Source organism: Plectropomus leopardus, chromosome 14 (assembly GCF_008729295.1).
Source record: "Plectropomus leopardus isolate mb chromosome 14, YSFRI_Pleo_2.0, whole genome shotgun sequence".
NCBI classification, from domain to species: Eukaryota; Metazoa; Chordata; class Actinopteri; order Perciformes; family Serranidae; genus Plectropomus; species Plectropomus leopardus.
The window spans coordinates 29,822,784-29,849,802 of record NC_056476.1 but is presented as its reverse complement, the minus strand read 5'-3'; the positions used below and the strand labels follow the sequence as shown (position 1 = coordinate 29,849,802).

At 37.3% G+C, this 27,019-nt stretch overlaps 2 protein-coding genes across 2 annotated transcripts in view; both read right to left on the bottom strand.

The window, feature by feature from the left end:
- Positions 1 to 2,432, bottom strand: part of syne3 (spectrin repeat containing, nuclear envelope family member 3) — a 74,391-nt gene extending 71,959 nt beyond the window's left edge. The window contains exon 1 of the mRNA XM_042500605.1: positions 2,279 to 2,432. The gene's annotated coding sequence lies outside the window, so the exon portion shown is untranslated. The remainder of the gene's footprint in view (positions 1 to 2,278) is intronic.
- An 8,062-nt stretch (positions 2,433 to 10,494) lies between these two features.
- The window catches only part of gabrr2a (gamma-aminobutyric acid type A receptor subunit rho2a), a 68,364-nt gene continuing 51,839 nt past the window's right edge, over positions 10,495 to 27,019 (bottom strand). Inside the window, exons 6-9 of the mRNA XM_042500606.1 lie at positions 26,347 to 26,487; positions 22,585 to 22,737; positions 19,170 to 19,378; positions 10,495 to 10,830 (exon numbers count right to left, since the gene is read on the bottom strand). Of these exons, the coding sequence (XP_042356540.1) occupies positions 10,495 to 10,830; positions 19,170 to 19,378; positions 22,585 to 22,737; positions 26,347 to 26,487 (839 nt within the window). The remainder of the gene's footprint in view (positions 10,831 to 19,169; positions 19,379 to 22,584; positions 22,738 to 26,346; positions 26,488 to 27,019) is intronic.

The window sequence follows — 27,019 nt, the reverse complement described above, 5'->3', positions numbered from 1 at the left end:
TGCCAAGTAAAATAGTTTAGAAATGATGACCTTCAAACCCCACCCAACCTCACGCCCATGGCATAATCAGGTAAAATGCGACAGCAAATAAGGTAAAATAGGACAGTAATGTCTCTTTGTTTTTTAAGTGTTTTTTGTTCACAGCTCTGCTGCAGATCAGTATAGGAAAAAAGTCTTCCCATGAAATTTTTTTGGATCGATGTTTTAGTGCTGCTAAGGAGGAAATGGACAGTAATTAGTGACGGCACATCATTGCATCTTGCCAGTTAAGTTTGCACAGGTGTTATGCCAGAGGCCATAAATTGGGTCATTTTACCCAGGTCTGAATGCTGATTATACACTCTCTCGTTGCATTAAAAGGCAAGATGTTACCAGGTGTTAGCAAGTTTTGCATGCAGTAGGTGTAAGGCTTAGCATTACCAGACACTTAATAAACACACAGTTACCTTAGCCATGATTTTATGGCATCTTGGTAACAAGCTGGTAAGCTAAACAAGCTGGTTTGACTTTGGAAAAATGTGGCATTTAAGCTTAATTTTTTGTCCCATTTTACCTGAATGCATTGAGTACTCTCTCAAAACCATTACTGCTTACAATTTTAGCTGCAAAACTGTTGTCATCAAAAAGAGATCACAACATGCTGCATGGCTTACCTTGCAAGTTCTGGGACCAGTGATTTTTGACCCTTTGTCCTGGTCACACAAGTTTTATCAAACCAATCAAAATGACAGTTCCATGTAAATCACATTCAACAACTCAAATTTTAATATTTAAAGATGAAGTATGTGAAACACTCTTTGTCCAAGTTAACCTGATGTCCTACATTACCTGACTTCATCCCCAAAAGATTTTATCTGGCAACTAAAAGTATTAAAAAGCAAACTATCAATTATTTTCTCCTTTGCAGTTCACAGTTCAAATTGTTGTATTGAATATTATCATCATATTTAGTCCATTTAGGGGACAATGCACATCAATTAACATGAAATTTTAAAAACAGTCTGTAATCTAAATGTGCAGGGGTTATATAAGCAGCTAAGGTGCAGCTGTTAGTAATCAGCACCAATTCAGAATTTGCTCTTCTATGTTACTAAAGCACTTCATTGCTCTTTCTTTTTAGTTTGAACAAATTCACAGTTGCATGTCAAAAAAATATATAAATCATTGTATAGAAAAATGAAAAAACAACTCATAGTATACCATGTCATCAAAATATAAAAAAAGCCACAGCACAGTGTGTCATAGAAATGCAAAAAATAACAAAATAAATCATAAATCAAAAAACATCATAGAATACTATGTCATAAAAATGCAAAAAAAAAGGGTCAGTGTATTATGGCATAAAAATGTCCCAAAAGAACAGTATATGTCAAAATGCATTTTAGTATAGTATGTCATAATAATGCAAAAAAAGGTCATAGTATAGTATGTCATCAAAATACAATAAAGTCACAGTATAGTAATACATAGAAATACAACATAACAAGAAAAAAATTGCAAAGTATGTCAAAGCCATTATTATTACATGTCATCAAAATAAAAAAACGTAAATGTAAATATGTAAAAAAAAAAAAAACGCATGATAGCAAAGTATGTCATAGAAATTAAAAAAAATAGTCAGTTAATTATCATAAAATGCAACAAAAAAGTCATAGTATAGCGTGTCTTTTTTTTTTTCTAAAAAGTGATGGCACAGTTGTGTACCTTTGAGTACAGTTAAGTATTTTTGGTTTAAACTGAGTCAAACGGCGCCAGTCCTCCAGTGTGTTGAGGACGGTGAAGCCCCTCCTCCCTCAGTTTGACAGCTCGTGCGGTGAACTCGCATTAACACTAACTTTAATCCAGTAGCTCGCACGTTCCACTGACGGCGGTAATATTCACTTTTCGCATTTTTTTTTTTTGCTAACTGCGGTTACCGTGCTCGTTTGTGACTCAAGGAAGCTTGTGTAGCTATATTTACAGTCGCGTTAATGCACATAACTTCAGTGTGGTATTTACGACCTCAGCTAAGCTAATTTAGAGGTGCAGGTTTGACGTACGGACCGCAGTGGTTTCTGCTAATATGCCCGGCCACTAAACACAACATCACGTATGAGTGAGACGTAACGTTAGACTCCCGCGGCTCATTAGAGTCCAGTAATCTACTGTAGAAGTGGGGAAAGCACGAGAGATTACAGAGAGTCGTTACAGCTAAAAAGAAGAAGGCCTGTTATCATGAAGCTAACTTTAGCTGAGCAGCAGTGCACTTTAACGCCATTCGGAGAATAAAAACACTCACAGCTTTGTGCTCATCAGGTGATTGGGCCGTTGCTCTGCTGCTGTCCCGCTGTGTTGGTGTACAGTGAAGTTGGAGCAGCAGACCGGAAGTGGAGCCGAGGCCACAGGGGGCGGGGTCGACACAGCCTGCTGCATGCTGCATTCACTGACTCCTCGTAAATTCTACGACCACACGACATTACAACAAAAATGCAACTTACTAAACACAACTTTCAGTGTACAGGGAAATTGCAACTCACACAGAAACAGACTAAAGAACATACAATGCGTTTCAAATATAAGAAATACAAAAAAACTAAATAATATCACTTCAGTAATGCATTTTCCTGCTTTCTGAAAGAATGAAACAAAGTTGCTGATGGAACACTGCAGATATAGCATGACAAAAGGTGATCTTATACAATTATAGTTTAAACTGAATGTAATAAAATAATAATAAAAACATGATATCACCATTATACACTTACACGCAAATTCCAGGCTACACTACAGTGTTGTATTTTCCAAATGGCTTTCACATGTTTAACCACAATAGCCTTAATATGTTTTTGCTTTCAAATATTCATTTCAATAGATTCTATTGACAGCAACCCGACCCCGGATAAGCAGAAGAAAATGGATGGATGGATGGATGAAAGCATTCAAATGTTTATGTCGTGTGTGTGTGTGTGTGTGTGTGTGTGTGTGTGTGTGTGTGTTGTTTTTTTCTCCCAAAATTTGGTTCGGGTTAGATATTGTGTTTGATTCCACATAAAACAGTGAACCTGGTATGTTACCAACTATTATTTATTTGCTTATTTATATGCTCAGGAATAAATAATATTTGCGCTATATTAAACATCTTTATTTAAAAGGGAGAGTTCTGCTGAAAACCATATGATGCCTTTAAGGTTTTCAGAGCAACCAGCTATCCGAAATTGCAAATCTTTGTGCTTAATGATTTAGCTCTCTGCTGAAAAGGGGAAAGCAGCCTTCAGACATATAAGTATAGGAAAATAAGCATTGGAGCTTCAACTCCAAATGTGAGAGGGCTTTTTGTTGTTCAACCAACCAGGATTTCATGTAGCTAGCACATTTATTTATCAAAAGCATGCATAGCAGCTGTTTTCCGTCACTTGAAATGACATTTTACCATAATTCAGTGTTTCTGACCAGTTCCTGTCTTGGTGTGCGTCAGTGTTTCCAGCAGTACATGAACTCATCAGCAGACCAGATTGAACCAGCAGAGAGAACAGTTGAGGACAGCAGCTGACTCAGAGCATCACATGTCACTGATTCAAACTGCAGGCCGCCATTCTCAACTTTGATCCTATTGGTAGAAAGAACAGCAACAGTTTCCTCACAGTTTCTACTCAAACTTTCAGAACTTCCCCCGGGTTTGAAATACAGACACACAGTGAACACTTCATGGAGGGATTTTTTTTTTTTCAGATTTATTTATTTACTTGAAGTCCTAAACTAGAAAAAAAAAACAAGATATTTTTTGCTTTGCATATTTTATATCCTTGGGGCTACAACAACAAAAATCAAGGGTTTTTATTTATTTATTTATTTTGTTTTGTTTTGTTTTGTTTTGTTTTTTCAACAGACTCCATATTTTGTTTTCTGTTTTTATTTTTTTTATTATAGGCCTATACTAAACGGCTGGGGTGGCAATTCATGGTAATTGTAAAACAGAAAGAAAAAAATCACAATTACAGATCATTTACTGTTAAAATGCTGAAAAATGTTATGCCAACATATATATGAATTTGTGAACATGGAATCAGTATTATCACTAGTACTACTTTCATTTCCATACATGTATTTTAGATATTTACCATTACACTATTTTGAAAACATCTGAGAAATTGTGAAAAAAAATCATACTGATGTTATTTCTTTCATTAATTGTATGATGGCATTACATTAAATAGTATCTGGTATTAACAACAATGAATCTTTTTTTCAATTTGATAAATGCTGCTAGCATGCCATGAAAGGAATCCTTCTCACAAATCTTTGGCAACATAAAATACAGCATTAACAACCAGTTGCAGTCTGGTTCAGTTGCACTATATGTAAATATCTAATATTTAACTCTACTATAGGTGTAGTTCATTTATCCAAATTACAACACAGTATACTATTTTCACTCAGCCCTGGTGGCACCTAACCATGCACATAGCTCTGTTTTTTTGAGAGTTTTAGTTGAAATATAAAATCTATGAATCATCTGGAGTAAGTTGGTTAATATCTGCTGGTAATATGGGTGAACTGACGCTTTAAGACAAGTGAATTATTCTAACTTGTGTTCCTAAACTGCAAAGAAGAAGATTGAAGTGTATTGTTAAACAGCTGTCCTCCTTCTCTTTCCAGTCACATCTGGCTCCCTCTTTTCAATCTATGGAAATCACAAACCGTCCCAACAGAAAACTTATTCAAATTGCAGCTGGCAGGAAGCCAAACTAAAGTTTGTTTCAGGTCAAGATGGACCTGAATAGAAATGTCCGCTGCTTTCTGTCAGTGTTAGGCTGGCTTTAGTTTTTAGATTTGATTTATTAGAAAAAATCCTGTCATGATCTGCTGCCATGCAGCCCCTCCCCCTCCTTCTCCTTTATGTGTCTCTCCCTGTCTGTTACCCTTCTGTGCCTTTACCTGTGTGTGTGTGAGTGTGGGCATGGTTTGTTCTTCCCGTAGGCTGGGCCAGGTGCAGGCAATCTCCTGATAAGCAGGTGGAGTATTTAAGTTGTTGCTTCAGACCTATTTGTCACCAAATTATTACTCCTGCCAAGTGGTAGATGTTTCTCACGGCCTCTAAGTATTACCTGTTGTCGCAGGGCTTTTTCAGAGTTTTTGCCTGTGTGGCTCATTTCCTTGTGTCTTTTACCTTTTGTCTCAGAGTCGCTGCTTCCCCCACTCAGCGCAGTCACCTTTGTATATAAATCGCACTATTGTTTCACCTCAATCCTCATCTCCTGTTCTGTGTTTAAAAGTGATTCAAATATATTTTTAATCTGGCTTTTTAATTTGTAGTAAAATTACTTTGAAGTTAATATCTATAATATCTATATCTAGAACTATATATATATATAGATATAGATATAGATATAGATATTCTTTCTTCTTTCTCATTGCCCTCTTCCTCTCTCCAGTACCACCATCCTAAAATGTTAAATCAGAGCTGCGTTTTGTAGCTGAAACAGAGAAACAAACCTTAACAGATTCAGCCTCATGACCGTCTACACCTCAGTCAGCAACACACTCTCCATCATCATCTGTGAATAAAAACAAAATAAATAAATCCTAACAGAAAGTGTGAGGCTCCTGATAACTGGATCTGCTGAAATATTCATTTTGGGACTGAATCTCGGCATGTAAAGCAGCTGTGGTGACTGCTGCTGCTGCTGCGTCTGACTTATGAGACAGAAAGTGAGCAGCTTCTCTTTTTTGCATTCCGCTCGCCCACAAGCACTTTTATTTCCAAGGCGTGTGTGTTCAGGTGATACATATTCATGAGCACCTGTTTGTGTCTTTCTGCAGCTCCACATTCAGGGCTGTGAGACGCTGTCAGGAGCTCTGCTGTGCCATAATGTAAAATGACATCACACTGTGGCAGCTCCGCTCTTAGAGCTGGATGCTTCGGCCTCGCTGGCTCTTAAAGTGGTCACTTCTTCATGTACTGCATCTCTTTTTCTCCTGCCAAGTAAAACATGTTTCCTTACATTCTTTATGCAAACTGCAGGCTTCTCATATCTCTATAATTTGTCTGTCTTCACTATATGAGCTCTATTTTCAACAGCGCTGATTGATGAGTGCAGTTGATTTACCATTTAACAGCTATAAATTCTTATTTAATAATTGAGATTTTTACATGGAAAAAAGCTGAGCCAGAGGGTAAAGCTTTTGAATTCCTGGTCCATCTACGTCCTAACCCTCACCTATCGTCATTAACTCTGGGTAGTGACTGAAAGAATGACATCGAAGATACAACCGGCTGAAATGAGTTTCCTCTGCAGGGTGTCTGGGCTCAGTCTTAGAGAGTGGGTGAGGAGCTCAGAGTAGAGCTCCTTCACGTCTAAAGAGGCCAGTTGAGGTGGTTAGGACATCTGATCAGGTTGCCTCTCATTAAAGGTGTTCCAGGCATGTCCAATTGGTAGGAGGCCTACCCAGAAGACACTGGAGAGATTACACATCTCATCTAGCCTAGGAGCACCCTCCGATCCCCCAGGAGGAGAGTGTTGCTGGGGAGAGGGATGTCTGGGGTACAGCTCAGCCTGCTGCCCCTGTGACCCTGCCCCGGATAAGCAGATGAAAAATGGATGGATGCTTAAAAGGGTTAAAATGTATGTTCTGATTTCATGTTTTTTTTTAAAACTAGATTTGTTTTTTTCTTGGTCATTTGTTCTGTGAAGTCTTGTGTTTTGCACCTCTGGGCCACCGTATAAAGACCCAAAGCCCTGCACCCATTTGATGCACTGTCTTTGTTCCACTAGACAATGTATTTTCTTATGGACAATTTTTATTTTCAGTCTTTCAAAAAGCTGAAATTATTACAGGGCTACAGAGGTGGTCAGAAAGACTAGTTCTCTATGGAACATTGTCACTGCTGAATGCACACACAAGTTAGAATTCACAAATGACAAAAAACATAGTTAGGTGGTCTGAGGAACTGTGTTCATTACCATTTTCTTAGGTGGTCTTTAATAAACATAATAGATAAGTCATACACAAACACTCTCATACTTTTTTTTTTTTACCAACATGGAACCACTTCTGTCACAGTTTTTGCACCTAAATTTAAACCATTCAGATTATTTTGAACAAAACTTAATTGGTTCAGAACCTTAAAAGTTGGTTCTTAATTGGAACAAAAACTAGCAGGTTTTCCTTTTAAACGGTGATGACACCAGTGGTTGAGTCATTCTACAGGTTGGAAAGAGAGGATGAGAAGGCAACAATGGAGAAGTTAAGTGAGAAATCTTCAAAGAGCGTGCAGTGGTCTCATTAGTAGCTGGTTCATGCTTGTTTTTGGTGTAAAAACTAATATCTGTTTTAACAGAACAAAAATTTGCAGGTTATCTATGTAATCTACAATTTTGATACTATTGTTTACCTATGTTTTGCATTGTACAATGCTTTACGTTGATGACACATCCTTGATAATAGTGGTTCCATGCAACACTGGTGGAAACGCAGGCTGGTTTGCACTAAGGTTCCAAGAATCGGAACGGATCTGTTTCAAGAACCAAAGCTAGTTTGTTAAAAAAAAAAGGATATCACTGCAATTCGGAGTCATATTGTTTTGGTCACTGTTAATTCTTTTTATTAGGTTTAATGAGTCAAAATGGATTTTTTAAAAAATAACACCAGCTAAAAAACAGATTATGCTGGTTGCTGGTTTTAGTTGATCCAATTCTTGCTAGTGTTTTTGGTTTAACTGGATGGGCCACCAGCTGGACATGCCGCCTATCAAGCTGTACACATTTATCTTTATGCATATCCCATGAGAGTAGACTGAACTGATTTATGCCCTTTGCTTTGCACACTTCTCTCTCACCACACTGTTATTTTCCATACCCAAGGACACTGATTTGGTTTTAATTTTACAGGAACCTCACTGTATAAACCAGCTAGAGTGACCATCACAAGCTGGTATGAGCAGCTAAACCATCAAAACTTATGCAAAAACATACCTTACGCTGGTCAAACAAGTTGGTCAACCACCTTAACCATCTTAAGCTGTTTTTTTTCAGCAGGGAGGTGAAGTACAAGCCAGTTCAAGGAGAATATTTTTACACTATGCGAAGAGCAATTAACATAGCACCATAGTCATTTCCAAAGAAATTAAGAGAAACTGCGTGTTCTGCTTGTTAAGAGTGACATGGATAAGAAAGCTGATTCTAGTTTCCCAAATCTGCGGTTTATTTTCTTTCAAAGCCAAGAGAAATCAACCCCCTTGACATTATATCAAATGAATGGCTGCATTCACCAGTAAGGTACTGGTTAATTCTGAAGTCATTTTTTTAAGCTAGCTTTGTTTGTTTTGTTTGCCAACAAGGATAGATGACTACAGTGACCTTTGGAGAAAATGTCCCACTGGCTAACTGATCTTTTAACCGTTATTGTACAAGTATCACCACAGTCATTAAGTAGCCTACTTGGTACATATGTCCATCACATGCTAAGGCAATTAGCAATAAATAAGATTTTCCATGAAGTCATCCAGTGTTGTGCTGTGCAGTTGCTACAAAAGTTAACCAAGAGGCCAGTTTATCAAAAAGTCATTGTAGTCTTAACACATCAGAATAGCATAAAAATAACAAAACCCATACAAAATTGGTGAAAAATCAATGCTCCTCACATAACGGTTCATATGATATCTTATGAATAGTTATGCACATGGGTGGGATATTGAATTAGTGCCCCTACTACTTTGGTTTAGGAAAATAATCATGGTTGAGTGTTGTCACTTGTGTTTTCACAAAGGACAGAACTAGCAGTCTTATGGGTCAAAGTCCTACCACCCTGACCTGCCCTACATGGACTCTGTCACTAGATGACTGGACGTCCTCCTTTTAAGTGACAGAGGACTGGTCAGATGACTACAGCCTGTTGGCTCACAATTTTGTGAGTAACATATGAATTACAGTGCATTACTTTTCATAAGTATAAGTATGAACAGTGTATGAGACTAGCCTGGAAAAGTACATGATTTAAATGTTCAGTGCTACGGAAATTTGGCCATGACTCCCAGTATCTTTTTAGGCCTGTTATCTCAAGGTTATTACTTAAATATCAAATTACTTCTTCTGCAACAGTTTAATAGCACCTGACTGGAGACTTGCCTGTCAAGCCTGGCGGAAATGACTCATTGGTTAAATCCACTCTGACTGACCATGAACTACCGTCAGATTCATTGATTAAAGTTATCCCTAGCAGTGCTAGCAGTGGAGCTCTGGGGAAGGTTCAGGGGTGATTCTCTTACTGACTGAAATATTCTGGTAAATATTAAATAGACTGATAAGCAATTCTCTACAGACATTAAGTACCCCTAGAGAATGAAACAGCCTTTGGTAATCATCTGACTTAATCTGCCTCTAGCACCACCATGGGGTTGACGTTTTTGGTTTTGAGTGAAATACCTTACTATGAACTTCAGATTGAACTGTAAAAACAGCGATCCTGAGTTTTCATCGAGTGCAATCATCATCAAGTTTATTTTTCCAGTACTTTAGCTAATAACCAAACACCAGCAAAACTCATAGCATTCCCTTCAGCCTCAGCTGTAATTGCAAATTTTTGCATGGTAAACATAACAAGCTAAAGATCTTCAGAATGTTAATATGAGCATGTCAGCTAATTGGTATTTAGCTAAAAGCACCAATAAATTAAGTCTCAACAGCCTGTTCTCATTCCAAACTGGTAAAATAGCGCCGCTTTGTCAGTGCTTTGGGCGTGAGTTGTGCCAAAAGGCACCTTTTACGTGCCCATGAGATGAGAATGTGACCAGACAGGAACTGGTTGCATTGTTATTTTACCATACACGATGGCTGGATGGCACCTGCTGAGTCCACATGATACGTATAAAGGTGGCATCATTTATTTTGAGTTAACAGGCTTAAAAATTATGGTCAAAATTTGTTATTTTACATACTGAAAATCAAGTCTTTAATAATTAAGTCATGACTGATAGATAATGGGCCTAAAAAACTCAAAATCATGGTGATTTTCAGCTTAACAATCATCGCCAATAAATGTAAATACAAAGACCCATTAACTGAGTAGCTCACAGCATGAACGCACACAAAGCGTACATTATCCCTATCTGTCAATGGCATGAGTCAAATACAAAAGTGTACTTTGTCTCCCACCAAAGCTGGTATCATCTCAGAAAAAGCATTAATGAAGACAAAGAGTTTTCAACAGCAGTTGACACTTAATGACGCTGAAAAGAGAATTAGCATCAGTAGTTTAAAAACACCATTCAAAAGATTATTTTCTTTGTTTATAGTTTAGAGCGTCAATGAACATTCAGATTGCTGCATGAGGAAAAAAAATCAAAAAAGAAGTGCTTGATCATTCCCAAAGTCTCAATGCAGAATTTTTGCATAACTTGCACTTTGTAGGACCAGACATACAGTGTAACAGCACTCATAGAATTGGTGTCCCATTCTGATGCAGCATTTGTACTGTCTGTGTGTTCACCTGGCCTCAGTCCAGACTCAGGAGTGTCTTTCAGCAGTAGACGGACCAGTAGATCAGGTTGAAGAAAATGTACGAACCAGGGAAAATCATCCGGGAGTATTTGTCAATGGCGTGTGTGTTCTGGATGATGTTGAGGGCCCGCAGGCTCTTCTTTTTCTTGGTGGTCGTGGACTCGCTGCTCACTGACAGATGGACCACCATGTGTTCAGGTTTCTCTGGAACCTCGTGCAGCTCTTCCTGCTCCTCCTCTGGCACCATCGGCTCCTCAGTGTAGCCAGCCAGGCTATTGGTGTCAGCCTCGCTGTAGGTACCATCCAGCATGGTCATGGTTCGGGTCTGGGAGATCCCGCAAGTGCAGGGCAGTGACTGGTGGGGAAGAAATACAATGTAATCAGTAATGGAATTCTAATGGATTACATCACAGTTTTGTGACATTATCAAATAACCAAAGTCTGACGTAATAAAATGAGTGATGAAAACTCATCTGTGTCCTTAGTGGATGGCTGACTTTGGTAATCCATGGTCATTTCTGTCATGCAAATTGTGGACTTTATTTACAGCAGTGATTATTAGTTTGCTTTTTACTCCAACACTTTGGTCCAAAGCAAGAAGTCTTAACAACTACAACAATGATGTAACCCCCATAAATGTAACAAATACTGTTTGAGTGTTAATTAGATTTTTCGTAATGCATTAGACACTGTTTTCATGTTATTAATGTTGTAGTTCCTAAAACCATCCACTAGGTAACTCCAAGCTCCTGTAGAATGAGAGAGTCTGCTAGCCTCTCTGAAAGTAAAGAAACAGGTTGGGAGAGACGGAAAGGAAGGTGAAAGGGAAGAGGGCAAACAGAGTTTACCGTGCAAGCAGTTAACATAAGAAAATTATCTTTAAAACTAAGTTTCTGTCCTTAATAATTGATGTCAGAGTTATCGAGAAGGAGTGTTAAAGTTTCTGAGTTTACTACTGGACCATGGAGGACCAACTTTTTATGTTTTGTGTCTTTCTCTCCCGTGAGTGCATGTTTTACTGTTCACTGCTAGCTTAAAGCAACATAACCTCATGCTAATTTCATGACCATGAACAAAAAAAACAATCGGAGAAATGTGTTTTCTTTGATAAAAAAGAATTCATTATTGTGTGTTTGTGATGTTGAAAGTTGAAACTTGATATATTTTGCTTAGTGTTGTGTTTGTCATATTTACAAGTAATTATTCATGTTCATGTTCTAAGAAATTTTTGAACCATAGAGAAACACTACAGTAAAAACATGCAAGAAGAGTATGATTCTAAAACTAATTTGCATACCTTAAAATAAATCGTGGACATTAACTTGAGTTATGTTACAAGGTATGCAGGTTGTTTTCTTTATGGTCGATTTCTTAGGGAGGATTTCCAGCGGCGGGCGGTACAGTTAACCAGCACAGTGGCTGTACAAAAGGTCCAGGATCAATTCCAGGGATCTGCACCTTATTCACCACGTGGATTACAGATAAGATATAACGGAAAATAAAGATAGGGGCCCCACACTAACTAACTAAACAAAAAAAAAGGATTGTTGACTTGAACTTAACTCTTGACTTGACTAAACTGAACTGAACTGAAATCACTTTAAAGGATTATATCAGCATGCTATTTGGTTTGAATATCTGTTGTCCCCAGAGGATAATCTGATGTAAGACTAGTGACCTGGCTTTCGTAAGGTTAACATTTCAACTGGACTAATGCTTTAGTCCAACCAACACTTGGCCCAGAGCAAGAACTTTTAACAGGCAACAAGGCTACGATATTTGTTTAGAATATTCATTGTCCCCAGAGGATAATCTGATGTAATAGTATTGACTTGGCTACCATAAGGTTAACATTTAAACTTGACCAATGCTTTAGTCCCTCCAACGTTCTCGTACGGAGCAAAATTTCTCAACAACAAATACGGCAACAATACCATATTTGGTAGAAATAAACATTGTCCTCAGAGACTAATCTCACGTAACTGGCTTTTATTAGGCCAACATTTCATCTCGACTAAAACTTTAGTCCCTCCAACACTCTTGTCCAGAGCAAGAATTATCAATAACTACAGGCAACAATATATTTGGTATAATTATTCATTATTCCAAGAGGATAATCGAATGCAACATTGGTGACCTGACTCTCATGCTGTAAATATTTTAACATGACTAACACTTCAGTTTCTTCAACACTCTGGTCTAGAGCAAAGATTCTCAACAATAACTACAGGCAACAATAACTAAATATTTGGCAGAAATATACATTGTTTCCAGAGGGTAATCAGTAAAATTAATAATAAACACAGACAAGCTGTTTCAAGAGTATTTAAATTTAACAAGTCTTTTTGTTCCCTAAAGTACAGACATCAAAGACTGGATCAGTGATTGTGGGAACAGCATTTGACTCAACAGCCTGGGCTCAGGGATATAAACCTCAACATCTATACTGACATCCCCAAATAACCCCAATAATTCACCACTGTGTTTCTGTGAGAGAGAAATTTGACAAACATTAGAAGTTAAGCAACATTTTGTTTTCTTTTTTTTAAAAAAAAAAATAAGGCTGGTATATGTAAAGTAAATTTACTATCTTAAATCCCAGTATTACCCAAAAATGAAGGGAAAAATACGTTCAGGCACCAAGAGTACAATAATGGCAGTCATCCCCATTCCTTTGTCATATTTACCTTATAATTAAAAATGAAACAAAGACATAAAGAGAGTCATATTTATTTCCCTAATGCATTTATTGGAATATGAATTATGTATTAGTTTTCAGGCCATTTGTCCATTTGAAAAATTCTCCAAACTGCATGGGTTGCTTAATGTACAGTATCCTCTCTACGGATACCTGCACTCCCTGCTGGATGCTGAGGAATTATATGGTTACCATGGAGACTTGACATCTCATAAAATATATTTTTTATTCAAGGTCTAAAAGTGTTGGACTGGTACAAAGGCTTGAATTACAACACTAAGTAAAATGAATGACCATATATACTATGTACTCTGTGTTACCTTTTGTTTTGGTTTCCATTTAATTTTATATCCTAAAACTGAACTTTTTCTACATTGACACTGGAAGTTAAGGATGCCGAGAGAGACTGACTGTATACAGAAGTCAAACTACCTGCTATGCAACATTAATGGTTTTTATAGTAATGATTAGGATTATTTATATGTAACATTTAAACCCATGTTAGAATGTACCATTTTATCACGTAACCCCTTAAAATAAAGTAGTGTGTACTTGGAGTGACAAAAAAATAAAAATCAATTGTTTGATCTATTACAATGATCTTCAGAGAGCAGAAGTGAGAGAGAGGAAGAAAATATTTCACTGAGTATTTTAAAAGCCTGGAGACTTAAAAGCATCTTGCATTTCAAGAGAAAAAAAAGACAAAAATTGAGAAAAACTAGAACAAAAATGTCTTCAATAATCTTGGACTCTGCAGGACATTCTGAACTAAAGGTTGACGAAAGCATACATTACTGATATTGTTTCAAAGCGGCACAGGGCAAAAACATTTCTCATACTGAACATTGCGTTCAAACTGTTTTAGATGTAACCTGTCACAGATTAACAGGCCTGATTATCCAATGGTGTGGTGTGAGTGATTTTATCCTCCCTGATTTTCTTTGAAGAAATCCTAAATATTAAACATGTTCAATAATCACGATCAGAAATCCCATTGTGAGTGTGTGTGTGTGTGGGGTGGGGCACCGAGAACAGCTGAGCACGCACTCTGTGCATTGTCATGTGGAACAGAACGACAACCAATCAGGAAGCAAGCTGACTGAGAACAGAAGCACAACAAACATAAGACATGGCTACGGTGTTAACAGGAAGCATAAAGTGAGACGGATTTCACAAATGGAGGACTGACTTGTTGATTTGTGGCAACAACTCGAGTGTTTGTACATGTCGTGTAAAACATAACACAATCCAGCTGATAAAGAGAGGAGTGGGACAGAAATTACTAGCCACATTTAGCTTGTCGTCCGCCATGTCTGTTTTCTCTGAAGTCGTGTTTGACTGTGCATTATTTTGAGTTTTGAGAGTGGAGACTCTTGGACTCTTGGACTTGGTTCTTGGATAGAATCTGTTAGTGTGTTATGTGCTGTGCTGATCATCTTTTTGCACACCAAACATTATAAGAACAAAACTGTTAAATCTGTATTTATTTGTCGTTGTGTGTGTGTGTGCTCTCACATTTTCTAACTCAGTTAAGATTTTAATGATCTTTAAGTGTGTGCCAGGCTTTGATCCACAAATGCATGCTACCTCTCTTTCTCTTGCCTATATACACATGCTTTCAATTTTTCTTTTTTCAGTGTCATAAAACACCAGTAATAATAATCTAATACTGTCATACCCTCAAACTTCAACTTCTTCAATAGATCACAAAGGTAAATTTACTGTATAATAAAGTCATATCAACAGACCAGAATGAATTTGGCTCTCTGTTTGGTTATTCTGATTCAGTGACAATTGAATACCTACCCATACCTTTTGACAGCGCCCGTCAAAATAAAAATGAAAAACTATATCATTAACAAAATAGTTAAAACCAAAATAAAAGTTTGTTACTGATGTATAAGCCTGCACAGTAGTGTTTCAGTGGAGGGGAAACAACTACTTTGCAAAGATGCATCATCAGGAAATACACACTTTCACAATTTGATAAAACATTTTTTTTTTTTTTTTATCCACATTTTACACACAGTTTAACAGAGATGATAATCTGCCTGGAAACACACCTGTTACCCATAATTTGCTGTAATATCTTCCCATTTGTTTGCATTTCTGCCAACTTGGAACAAACGGTGAAAACAGTAATTGGCAAACAGTCACTCAAACTGCAGCAGGGCAGCAGGCAATTAGCCCCACTTGGCTTCAATTTGTACCATTCACTTTACTTGCCAAAGGTTTTGGGCACGTGTGTTGTTGCTTTCCCCACACTCTGGGCTTTTGAAATTGTAAGCATACCACTCAGGATGTTTAATGACATTCATTCAGAATTATATTAACTTCTTGTTCACTATTTGTCACTGAACCACACTTCTTTATGTTGCCAGCAGGTAGGGATTTGCCCCACTTGTTCCATAAAACAGAATATCTCCCTCTTTCTCTTTAAGAGGCTTTGAACCCCAACTTCATATATCCATTATGCAATTTTATTGCTTCTTTTTGCATAAAATGCTCAACACTCATGGACTTTAATAGATTTGGGACAGCAGGCTGTAACAGGCTAAATTTTCCTCTTGTAACAGCCTGTTTCACGTGTTGGAGTCATTAGGCTCATTCGACATGAGCAAGATCTGTGCAGAATCGATCACTGCTGATAGCCAGCACCACACAATGCATGCTGGTTAGATTTGTGTCCGACTTCATCCTGACTTGCTCTGATGTTTTTATGCCACATTCCATTGTTCAAAGAATGATCTCCCACTCAAAAAAGTGCAATGAAAACGGCCATTCAAATCGAGATTCCAAATCAGATACTTGGGCAAGATCCATGTAGACTAAGTCGACACCACAGCAATATTCCTTATGTGCACATAGGGAAGCAGAATGATCTGTTTGACATTTTTTACTTTTATGTAGTTTTTGTGTTATGAAATGTGCTACATCAACTTTATAATGGCAAATCCATTTCGAATTAGTTGATTTGTGTTTGATAGAAGTCTTTGCAAGCATGTAGTAGCCTACTAGCCTACTCCTCCTGTCTCTGTTAGCTACCATGCAGCCCACTGCAAGAAAAATCAGCATACAGTGTTTCTCTTCACTGATGGTGCTGTCATAGCTCATGTAGGTTCTCAATACATTCTTCTGATGTTCAGCCAAGCAAACATGAGTTTCCTGCAAGCAGCCACAGGAAATAAAGACAATTCAATGTTGCTTTCCAACTTCAACTCAGTGTATTCAGTCTTCTTTAAAACTAGTTCACTGTCCTCAGGAACTAAAGACTCAGCTTTTCTCTGTCTGTCTCAGTCACTGTCCTCTCCTCCTCTACATACACTGACTCCCTTCAGCTCCCTCACAGGGCAAACAGTCAGTGTCTTGGCTGCCTGCTGGCATATTGTGGTTCTTGTAGTCTTTAACTGGATGCCATGATGGTTTGTAGTCCTTGCTGCAGCCACAGGGAGAGAATGCATCTTCCCTCAATGACTCTACCTCTCGTGACAACAACATTACATTTATATTATTTTTGTTATATTTGTTTATTCTGTTAACAGAACACATGTTGTGGCTGATGGTGATGTTTAGTGTCAGAGAGACTAAATACAGTCATTATGAACTATGTAGTTTATTATATATTCTAATTACCTATTTTAAGTAGGACTATTGAACAACACAAATACTTGTGATAAGTGGGATGTGAGAAATCTTAAAATAACATACAGACGTGAAGCCCTGACTTTAGGCTGTCTGACTGATCAGCACTGAAAGCTGTTTGACTATCTGGCTGAGGCAAAGTATTTTTAAATTTTTTTTATATTTGGAAGATCCCAGTCTTGGACATGTCAATGATTCGCAGCAACACTGATTGTGACAGTGCACCTAATGAAAATAATTTAGGCTGTATTTTCTCCATATGCCATATATGGTTAAATTGATATTATCAGCTGGAAAATAGTCAAAATGACAAATTCCAAGGTAAAACCCAGAATGAGACCAGATATAATACAATGCTTTGATGGCTGTGGGATCAGTTGGAATGAGTTTCAATGGTTTTTTTTGTATTTAATATGAATGTAACAAGGTTGTCTCCACAGTATATTTTAGATTATTATTATTGTAGGAGCTGAGCTGAAAATCCACAGACTAAACAAAAACACAATCAAAATGATCTAAAAATGAAAAATAATAAGCGTGTAAAATGCACCAGAGGGTTAAAACAAGTGGAGACTGCGAACAAACTGATATATGAGTCTGATAACAGTTTAATAAATCACATCTAACAGGATGTGAGTGTTTGTGTGGCTTCCTGTACAGGTTGAAGGCTGCTGGAAGCTGTTGGGAAACTGTCAAGTTTGATTGCAGCTGATTGTCATCACCTCCTGCTGCAGCCTCCTGCTGCAGCTGCCTGCTCTCACCTGCTTTCAAGGTGAGGCACAGTTAATCTCGAATGAGTGTATTAGCTTGATAAAAAAGTGTGTAAATACCTTTATAATTTCTAAGGCCCCAATAGAGCCAAAAATGTACTGGAAAACACAGCTGAGTGATGGTGTAAACTGTATGAAGAGAGGCAGTCTGTTTAAACTGACCGCTGATGTCTACCACCCACGCTGCCTGTCCCAGTCTGCCACAGCCCTGTCCTGGGACTTTATCAGTCACATTTAGAAAGCACCAGAGAGAAACCTGTCCAGCCAAATATAACTCCACAATGCAACCTTGTACAACTATTTTTGCTGACTCAGGCTGTAAGAGCCACTTAAGGATGCAGTTGGTAACTTTTATAAGAAAAAAACTTTGTGTCTCATTTGCTGAAACTGTCACCAAATCCACTCATGGAGAATGAATTGACTGTTTTCTTCATTGCCCACTTGTGATGTTAAGTCCTCTTCATCTGAGACCCACTAAAGTCGAATGGATGATCCTTGCACAATGACTGGTCCACAGTGGTACGGTCGAGTTCATTTCCTACTGACAGAGATTTTGATAGAGATAGAGATCCTCTGGCAGTGGCCTTTTAAAAGTCCCAAAATAAGAACCAAAATTCACGCTGAAGCATCTGTTTTATAACTATGGTCCATATTTTTGGAACAGCCTGCCTGCAGACCTGAGGGCAGCAGAGGGGGCTGGTATATAAAACCCAAGACCTTCCTTTTTAGTTTGGCTTTTAATTTAACTATCTATTTATTTATTTTTTAACTATTTTTTTTTTACACATTTTAACCTGCTGTACTAGATGGTATATTATTCAATTATTTTTAACAGTTTGTTTCTATTATTATTTATGCGGTTATCCTTTCATTTACCTTTTATCTACAATTTTTAGTATTTTATTTATTTATGTACTTACTTACTTATCATTAATATTATATTTATCTATTCTTATCTTTTTATTTATAGGTTTTATTGTATAAAGCATTTGTATGAAAAGTGCTATATATAAAACATTTGATTTCAGTTTATCTTTGCCTGATAACGTACACTTGTTTACTCAGGTTAAGTAAAAATTTTATCACATTTTCTGGCATTATTATTACATTTTCAGGAAATTATGACATTACTGGGTGGTACAAGTCTAAATATAAAAATAGTTAAGTTGATGTGTAGGCTACCGTTTGGGGGAGGTTGTTAAAAGTCTATTTAGAGAGTTCCTTTTTTTCATTCAAAAGCAGGCCCAGTTATTCTACTTCAGCAGGCCAACTTTTTCAAATAGAACTGCTGAACATGTTTCATGGATGAGACCTTGAACATTACCAGTTAAATATAAATTCTTATTGTTTCTGCTCTTTGTTTCATCACTGCTCTTGTTTTTGTGCATGTCTCCAGACAGCCTGACAGAAGTGAAATTGCAAAGTCAGCGAGTGTGGCTGCAGCTTCTGGTGTCTGCATCCTCTGAGCAGCTAAAGGGAATGGCTGGCACATCAGCACAGAGAGGTTTGCCTCATTGTATTAATATTACATGCCAGCTGGGAGGTTTTTCTCACAGCACTAACCAGCAGAAAGCAGAAACAGACCTGAGATCGTGCCCGCTCTCTCATCTTGCGCTCGCGGCGGTCCTGGACGGTGGACAGGTAATTGACTGCGGCGTACTCCAACACAGACAAGAAGACAAAGACGAAGCTGACCCATAGGTAAATGTCCACTGCCTTGATGTAGGACACACGGGGCATGGACGCGTTGACTCCAGTGATGATGGTGGACATGGTCAGCACTGTGGTGATGCCTGGACACAAGATACACAACGATCTGGTTAAACTACAGCAAAGACGCTGAAAATGTGTTTGACTCTGAATTTGACTAATCTGATTTTCACAGTGTGGACATGTTGTAGTGGGCTGCTCTTGATAAGGATGGTGAACTAGTGTTAGAGGGTGAAAGCATGGATGTATAAAGAGAACTGGATAAAGCACTGACCACAGGGCCCAATTTGTTTCTATGACAGTTGCTTTGTAGCACATTAAGCCAAAATGGTTCAACTGCAGTGTATAAAATCCTGGATGATCTTGGGATTATCAGTGCTACTCTCATACTGTGCAGCCCAAAGAGCAAGTGTACTAGAGACTTACACTGCTGCTGAGTGCAGCCAAGCACCAAACGTCCCACCCCATTATCATTTGGAACTCATAAAATAGCACTATTTGTCAGTGCTTTTAGTGTAAGTGCATGACGCCAAAAGGCACCTTTCATGTGTGCATGAAATGCTGCTGGACGGCATCAAGTGAAAACACAAAATCGTGCAAGGTGCTATTATACGCCTATCTCATCCACATGATTCGCACATGGGTGGCATCACTTGAGAATGCAGCTGGACGTAACCTGTGGCGTCTGCATGCGTGACAGGACAGCATCAGGTTAAAACGCTGCCAGTAGCAGCAAAATATGAAAAATGCGAGAGTGCCTTTATGGTGGGCTGGAGGGGCAGTGGATTGGTCCAACAAACCCCAGACTTCCACGCAGTAGTGTGGACGTCCCGACGTTGGTTGCCATTTAGCGTTCTGCTAACTTCAGTGGGGATAGAATGATTTCAACATGCAGCTCTTCTAGACTTTCTAAAAGTTATTGCACTAAATTGATTACATCCTGATTGTGAAATGAGTCATTTAGCAGAGACTGTGACATTCAGAATAATGTATCCACTGATTTAAAGATACCAACAAGTCCTTTTGGGCCACAGTGAGTTACATAAAGTGTAATTAAACTGTTTGGCCACTGCGAAAATTGGCTTCAAAGCCCAACACAGCTCCTGGGGTGAAAGCAGTAACATGACCACTTTAGCCTGATTTATAGTAGAGCGCTCAACACTTTTGATAATTGTCAGACAAGACATGTTTTCAACAGAAAAAAAGGTTTTGCTTTTTGTTTAATTTTAATATGTTGCAGACTTTATGTTTTGCTGGTGGTGTGATTGGTAGTGTTGTTAATGCATGGAGATTGTAGTTTTCAGTCCACACCAACTTGCATTCGGTGTCTCTGTCCACAGAAGCAGCCGTTTGTCAGCAGCAGCTCCTGCAGAGCTGAGAGGTCAGCAACTGGCCAAACTGCCTTCTTAAGGCTGACTGAGAGCCAACATCTTACTGAATCAAAATGTTTTTTGTGTAAGCGCCATGGGAAGACAACCACAGTGTTTGTATACGGATTCATTGATTTAATTTCCCAGCCCACTGTAGTGAGTGAGGAAAATCTGCTGCTCAGACAGACTGGGAGCTGCTAAATAAATAAATAAATTCTATGATAAGTTATATTTTGTATTTTATATTTTGTTTGAATTTAAACAGCTCTCTGTGTAGATTACACCTCACTGAGCACAAAAGAAATAGGTCCAAACTGTAAAAAAAACCCCACAGGGGGTCTCTGGTTACCATAGCGACAACTTCAAACCCTTTGCTGTAGCATACATTGAAAACATTGCACTACTCTCTAATTTCTGTCGAGTGACACTCATCAAAAGTTCGGAGTGCCCTACCATAAAACAGGCTTAATATGATATGATGCAATGTGGTCCAACAGCCTTGCAATAAATATTATCCTGTGAAGCTTTTTGAAGATTTGCAGGTGAGAAGGTGTCAGAACTGGAATAAGTACCAAGAACTTTTTCTCAAGTAAAAGTAGTCATAATACAGTCTGGTACAAGTCAAAGTCCTGCATTCAAAAGTGTACTAATGGGCAATTTCAGAATAATGCATGTAATATTATTGGATGCATTGTGTAAGCATCACTTACATAGAGGGAATCATGGTAACAACAAAAAAGTCAACAAAATCAAGGTTTAAAAAATATTAACCATTGATATTATTTTTTACTTTAATTGAGTTCATGTTTCAACCAGCATCAGTAAATAAATAAAAATCCAAAAGTCTTTTTTTTTTTTTTAATTTTTTTTTTTTTTTTAGAATTTTAACCCTTTAAATGTTAAATTAAATAATTTTGTGAGATATTTCTTTCCAAGTTGGAGGTTGATTTTGACTTTATTCCCAATGTGTTTGAAAGAAATCAAATCAATTTGTGCAGGGCTCAGGGTCACATTGCTTGTGAGAGGCATCTGAATGCAGCACAAGAAAACTGATGGTGATGCAGGTATCAAAGGGTTGAGGAAACATTACTCAGACAAGAGTAAATAATGTATTCATTGGGGACTATTTTCAGCAGTGTATTGATCCACATTTGGTGCTCTAGTGGGTATTTGGGGCAGCAAGACAGTGTGTGTGGGATTGGGTCAAAACAAACTACAGCAGTGTTTGTGTGAATGTTGATGAGATAACATGTCCCACTCATTTATTTTTTATGATTGTAGAGATCTGTGATGCTGAGGAAAAAGATATATATCTATATACACACACACACACACACACACACACACACACGTTAATATATATATATATATATATATATATATATATATATCTATGTCTTGCGGTACGCACTTTCCGTAAGTCATTACTGGTAAAATTAATAAATGATTAATTGTTATTCAGTATTGTTTAAAATAAGCAAAGTTTTTTGTGTTGTTTTTTTTCTTTTCAAATTAGTTTTATCTCAACCAAAATATACACATATATATATATATTTATATATATAGGAAAAACAAGACATTTGTAAAAAAAAAAAAAAAAACACAACCTGTAAAAATATCCCATACTAACAGCAGAATTTAATAAGAGCAATGTGATGAGCTGTGAAAGGATCTCAGTGAGGGGGAAACAGGCTCCTGTTTGACAAGTACAGCAACAGCCCCAATACAGAAAATAATTCAAAAGAAAAGTGAGAGTGGTAGTGCGTGGGAGGTTTGTGTGTTCACGCGTGCATGTGTGTGTTCCCAATTTGTGGAGCCATGTCACAGCCAGCTTTCATCATTTCACAGACAGATTTTCCTCAGGCACGCACAATCACTTCAAAGGACACAAAGTTTTTTTTTGTTTTTTTTTACTTTACCCAGGGATACTCTGGCCGGCACAGCTCGGCGGTCGATCCAGAACGACACCCATGAAAGCATCACCATGAGCGTGGCGGGAAAGTATGTCTGGAGTAGGAAGAAGAAGATGTGGCGCCTCAATGTGAAGTTGATGTAGAGACGATTGTACCAGCCTGCAAACACAGCGAGAGACATGCTCAGAGGAGGAGGTGGATAACTTGAAAGTTCAACAGTGGAGAAAATGGTTACACAAAACATGTCAGAATTTACATGAGTTTTCATCTCATACATGTAAGAAATGTGGTTATTACGTTATAGAGAGTATGTAAAAATGACTATTTTAGCATAATGTAATGATAAAAGTATTCAATGCAGCATAAAAACACTAACTTTGACCTCTTATAGACTAGTTTTCAGAAAAAAAATTGATTTTTGTCTGACTTAATCCATTTGCAATTTTTCTTTTTAGTTTGAGGTTAGCCATATTGTAGTGTGGTGGCAGGTTGTTGTGGTGTCGTATAGTGGTTAGCACTATCACCTCACAAGGGTTACAGGTTTGAACCCAGGGGCCAGATGGGACCCCTCTGTGTGGAGTTTGTGTGTTTTTCTGTGTATGCCTAGGTTTTCTCTGGCTGTTCTTCAGTTCATAGACATGCAGGTTAATTGATGGCACTAAATTGCAATTGTTTGTGAATGGCTGCCTATCTCTATCAGTATGTTTACATGATGTTAGCTGAATTACTGTGTTAGTGTGACTAAAACTGGACTTTTGAAATACATGTAAACATGTAATTCTGACTGAAATCAGACTAACTAAAGCATGGAGTCCATTTGAAATTCACAGCACTGAAAAAGTTTTCTATTTAATCACTGTTTCCACATGCAACCGATTTGCTGCTTGCTAACTTTTTTGGTATGTGACCATATCATGAAGATTTTGTATTATGTTTAAAAGTGAATCGAATCCCTTGAGTGTTCATATCTTTGCTTTAGTTGACAGTACAGTTAATATATCAGAATAAAATAACAGTTTTTTACCTATCAGATGATGAAGGTGAAGATGGTGATACATGTGGGTACAATTCTGAAGTGTTGTCTTCACACAGTAATGGGTGTCTCTTATGACAGACTGTGCATTTCATGTCTTTGCCCCAAACTTCAGATTAGTTTATCACAATATGATCATATACCTCATTTTTCACTTTGATTCTACTTAAGCCACTTCTCAATTTTTTTTTAAAGAATTATAAGTTGCTTTAATGTGATGTTGTCTTTTTATTAATTTTTACCTTTTCAATTTATGTTTTATTTTTTATTTATTTATTTATTTAATTTCCTTTTATTTGTAGTTTTCTTGCTTGGATTGCTTCCGTTGTTGTGCTCTAGTTTCTTTTCTTTGTGTATTTTATATTGACATTTTACATCTTGCATTATTTGTCTTGTTTTAATGCCATGCTAACTCTCAACCAGCTTTCACTTGCTTGTGTTCAATTGTACTGTTTGACTTTCTGTTGTTGAACTGTCGTCTTTGTATCCCATTTCTGCTTTGCTTCATTTGTCAAAGCACATTGTGAACTCTGTTTTTAAAGGTTCTTCGTAAATAAAGCTACTATTATTTTTATTGCTTTAAATAACGTTTAAAAAAAAACTTTTAGAGACTTACTTCACTTCCCTTTGCATTTCCCAACTGACATTAATTGTCTTTCGGTTTCTATGTTTTCATTTTATTTTGTTGCTATCCTGCCTCTTTTAGATATCCTACTAAATTTTTTTATTGTGTAACACTTTGCAACTTTTGTTTTAATTATTATTATTATTTTTTACTTTGCATCTCATCACTTATTGCAAGCATCAGTTTCCTTTAAATCTGTGGTAAAAACAATCTTTAATACATTATATTACATCAGCTGCATTTCAGTCACTGATATTGACGTTAAAGTGAATGTGCTTTTATGTACTTTCAACTTTATCAAATGATTTGATAGACGTTTATTAATGAGAGCCATGTGTTTACATGAGACTGTATTCAGCTTTTCTTGACATAATTTAATTCTTGCTACATATATTAATTTAATTATTGGACCATGGCAAATAATAATGATGTTGCAATTAAAAACAAAACTGTAGTCTAAAGGTCAGTGAGCAGCCCAGAAACTGGCTGATGATTTGACTTTCATAAAGTAATATTTACTAAACCTACAGCCCCCTCATTATCAGGAGTGCACTTTTTTTTTCCTTTTTAGCTTGGTATTTACTGAGATGCAAACTGTCAAGGACTCATTTCATCTGATTTGCATAAAATGCTGCAAAGTAAGATCTGATGCCAGCTGAAACATTTTGTCCGGAAACAAAGTGTTTTTGCGGCTGAATGTGGATCACTGGTTGATAGGATGAAACAGCAAGTGTGTATTCATCCTGTGAGAGGAAGGTTAAATATGAGGGCATATTAGTTAAATAGCCTGATGTTGACATCATCCTGGAATTATGAATAGTCAATATGATAGATTTGTGGCAGTTTTAATCCTTTTACACTCATTTGACAATATTATTGATGTAAAAAAAAAACAACCAAAAACTGTTTATAGGCCTCCTTAATTAGTATTTGATGAGCTTCTGCAATGGACTGGACCTGTCGGAGCCATTAAAGGTCAGGACCTGTTCAGCACAAGAGAAAATGTAATATCATGTACAAATACAGACCTGTATTTTTGAAATATGGTTTAGGCTACAATTCCTACCATCCGCCCATCCCATCCTCCCCCTAAGTGCACTTTATCGCTCTATAACAACCTCACCTAATTTCCTACTTTACGCCCATTTTATATTGTTATGTTTAATTTTTTCTCCTTTGACTCAAACTCAATTTGACTGTTTAAATGCTTACAGAGGGGCCTTGAATCATTTGCAAATAACCTCCTTAGAGCCTTGCCAGCACTGGAGCTAAAAATACAATATTAGTCCTGAAGGTAGATGAAAAGGCAGAGGGGTCAAAAAAGCCTGTATTGTTATTTAGTGACTGTAGGCTGATACTTGTAGGCAGAAATGACTGCAGACATGATTCATTTGGACAAAGTAATTGTTATTCATGTCATGATATTGTCTGCAAGAACAATGTCTAACGAGCGTAATTATAGATTTAATGCAAACCCATCTGAGCTCCTGTTGCCATTGTTAATCCTTTGCGCGTGTGTGTGTCATACATATACTTGCTACATTTTGAGGACCGAAACATTTTTACCAATAGAGTGGGTACATTTTTGAATAGTGAGGACATTTTGGCTGGTCCACAGTTCCTAAAAGGCCTGTTTGAGGGTAAAGAGGGTAAATTTTTTTGTTAGGGTTTAGAATTATGTTTAGGTAAAGTTTGGGGTTAGACAATTATTTGTTAGGTTTAAGTTTGGAATTAAGGGGCCAGGGAATGCATATTATAATATTATTATGATATTTTTTATCACAAAAAAGTTTTCCACATTCATAACATTCAATTTTAACTATCCATTTTCAAAGAAATAACGCTATGTGGAAGAGAAACCCTAATTATCTTGTTATCTTATCTTATCTTACCCTAATTATCTTAAACCCTTATAATCTTTCACAGACAGACATCGCTCAAGGATGCAATAAGCACATTTGCAGTAATATCATGAAAGAAGACCTTAAAAGTCATTTTTTTTTCAAAATGACAACAAACAGAAGACTCTCTCTCTCTCTCTCTCTCTGTGTGTGTGTGTGTGTGTGTGTGTGTGTGTGTGCGCGCGTATGTGTGTGTGTAGGCAGTGTACCTGTGCTGCTGTAGAAGGCCAAGCGAGATGTGGTGTGGAACTTCTGGATGAGGAACTGCGATAAAGAGATACGATCATCGGTGCTGAGAGACTCATCGCCGCTCTTCCAGTACAGCATCAGGTCTTCATCTGTGTAGGCATCTGCAAAACATCACACACTCCTGTCAAACTGAATCCCAGACTCAGTCATTTCCAACTGATGAAAAAAACAACCCTGTACTTCAAGTGAAAGGTGTAAAAAGAACTCAGCAAACCTCAGTTGTACTCACTTGAATTTATAAGTTTACCACGACACAAATCTGATATCAGAGAAGATCTTGATACAGCTCATATACATGGACACAGATATGCCAAAAACATCACATTCACTGAGTTAATAGAGTATGTCTCACATTATAAAGAGTTACTTATATCACTCCACCATGGAGGAATCAAAACAATGTTGTGTAAGCCTTCTTAAAATAACAAATTATCACAATTCACAGATCATACATTGCATGATAGCTAATATATTTTTCATGAAAACAACAAACATTTAGTCTAAATAAATGGTTTATAACTAGCCTAATTACCATCAATTTTCATGAAGTTGGCATTAAAAAAGTAAAAAAAAAACAAAAAAAACAATCATGCCCCAGGTTATCAGAAGTATGTATCTTTTCTTTTCAACTTG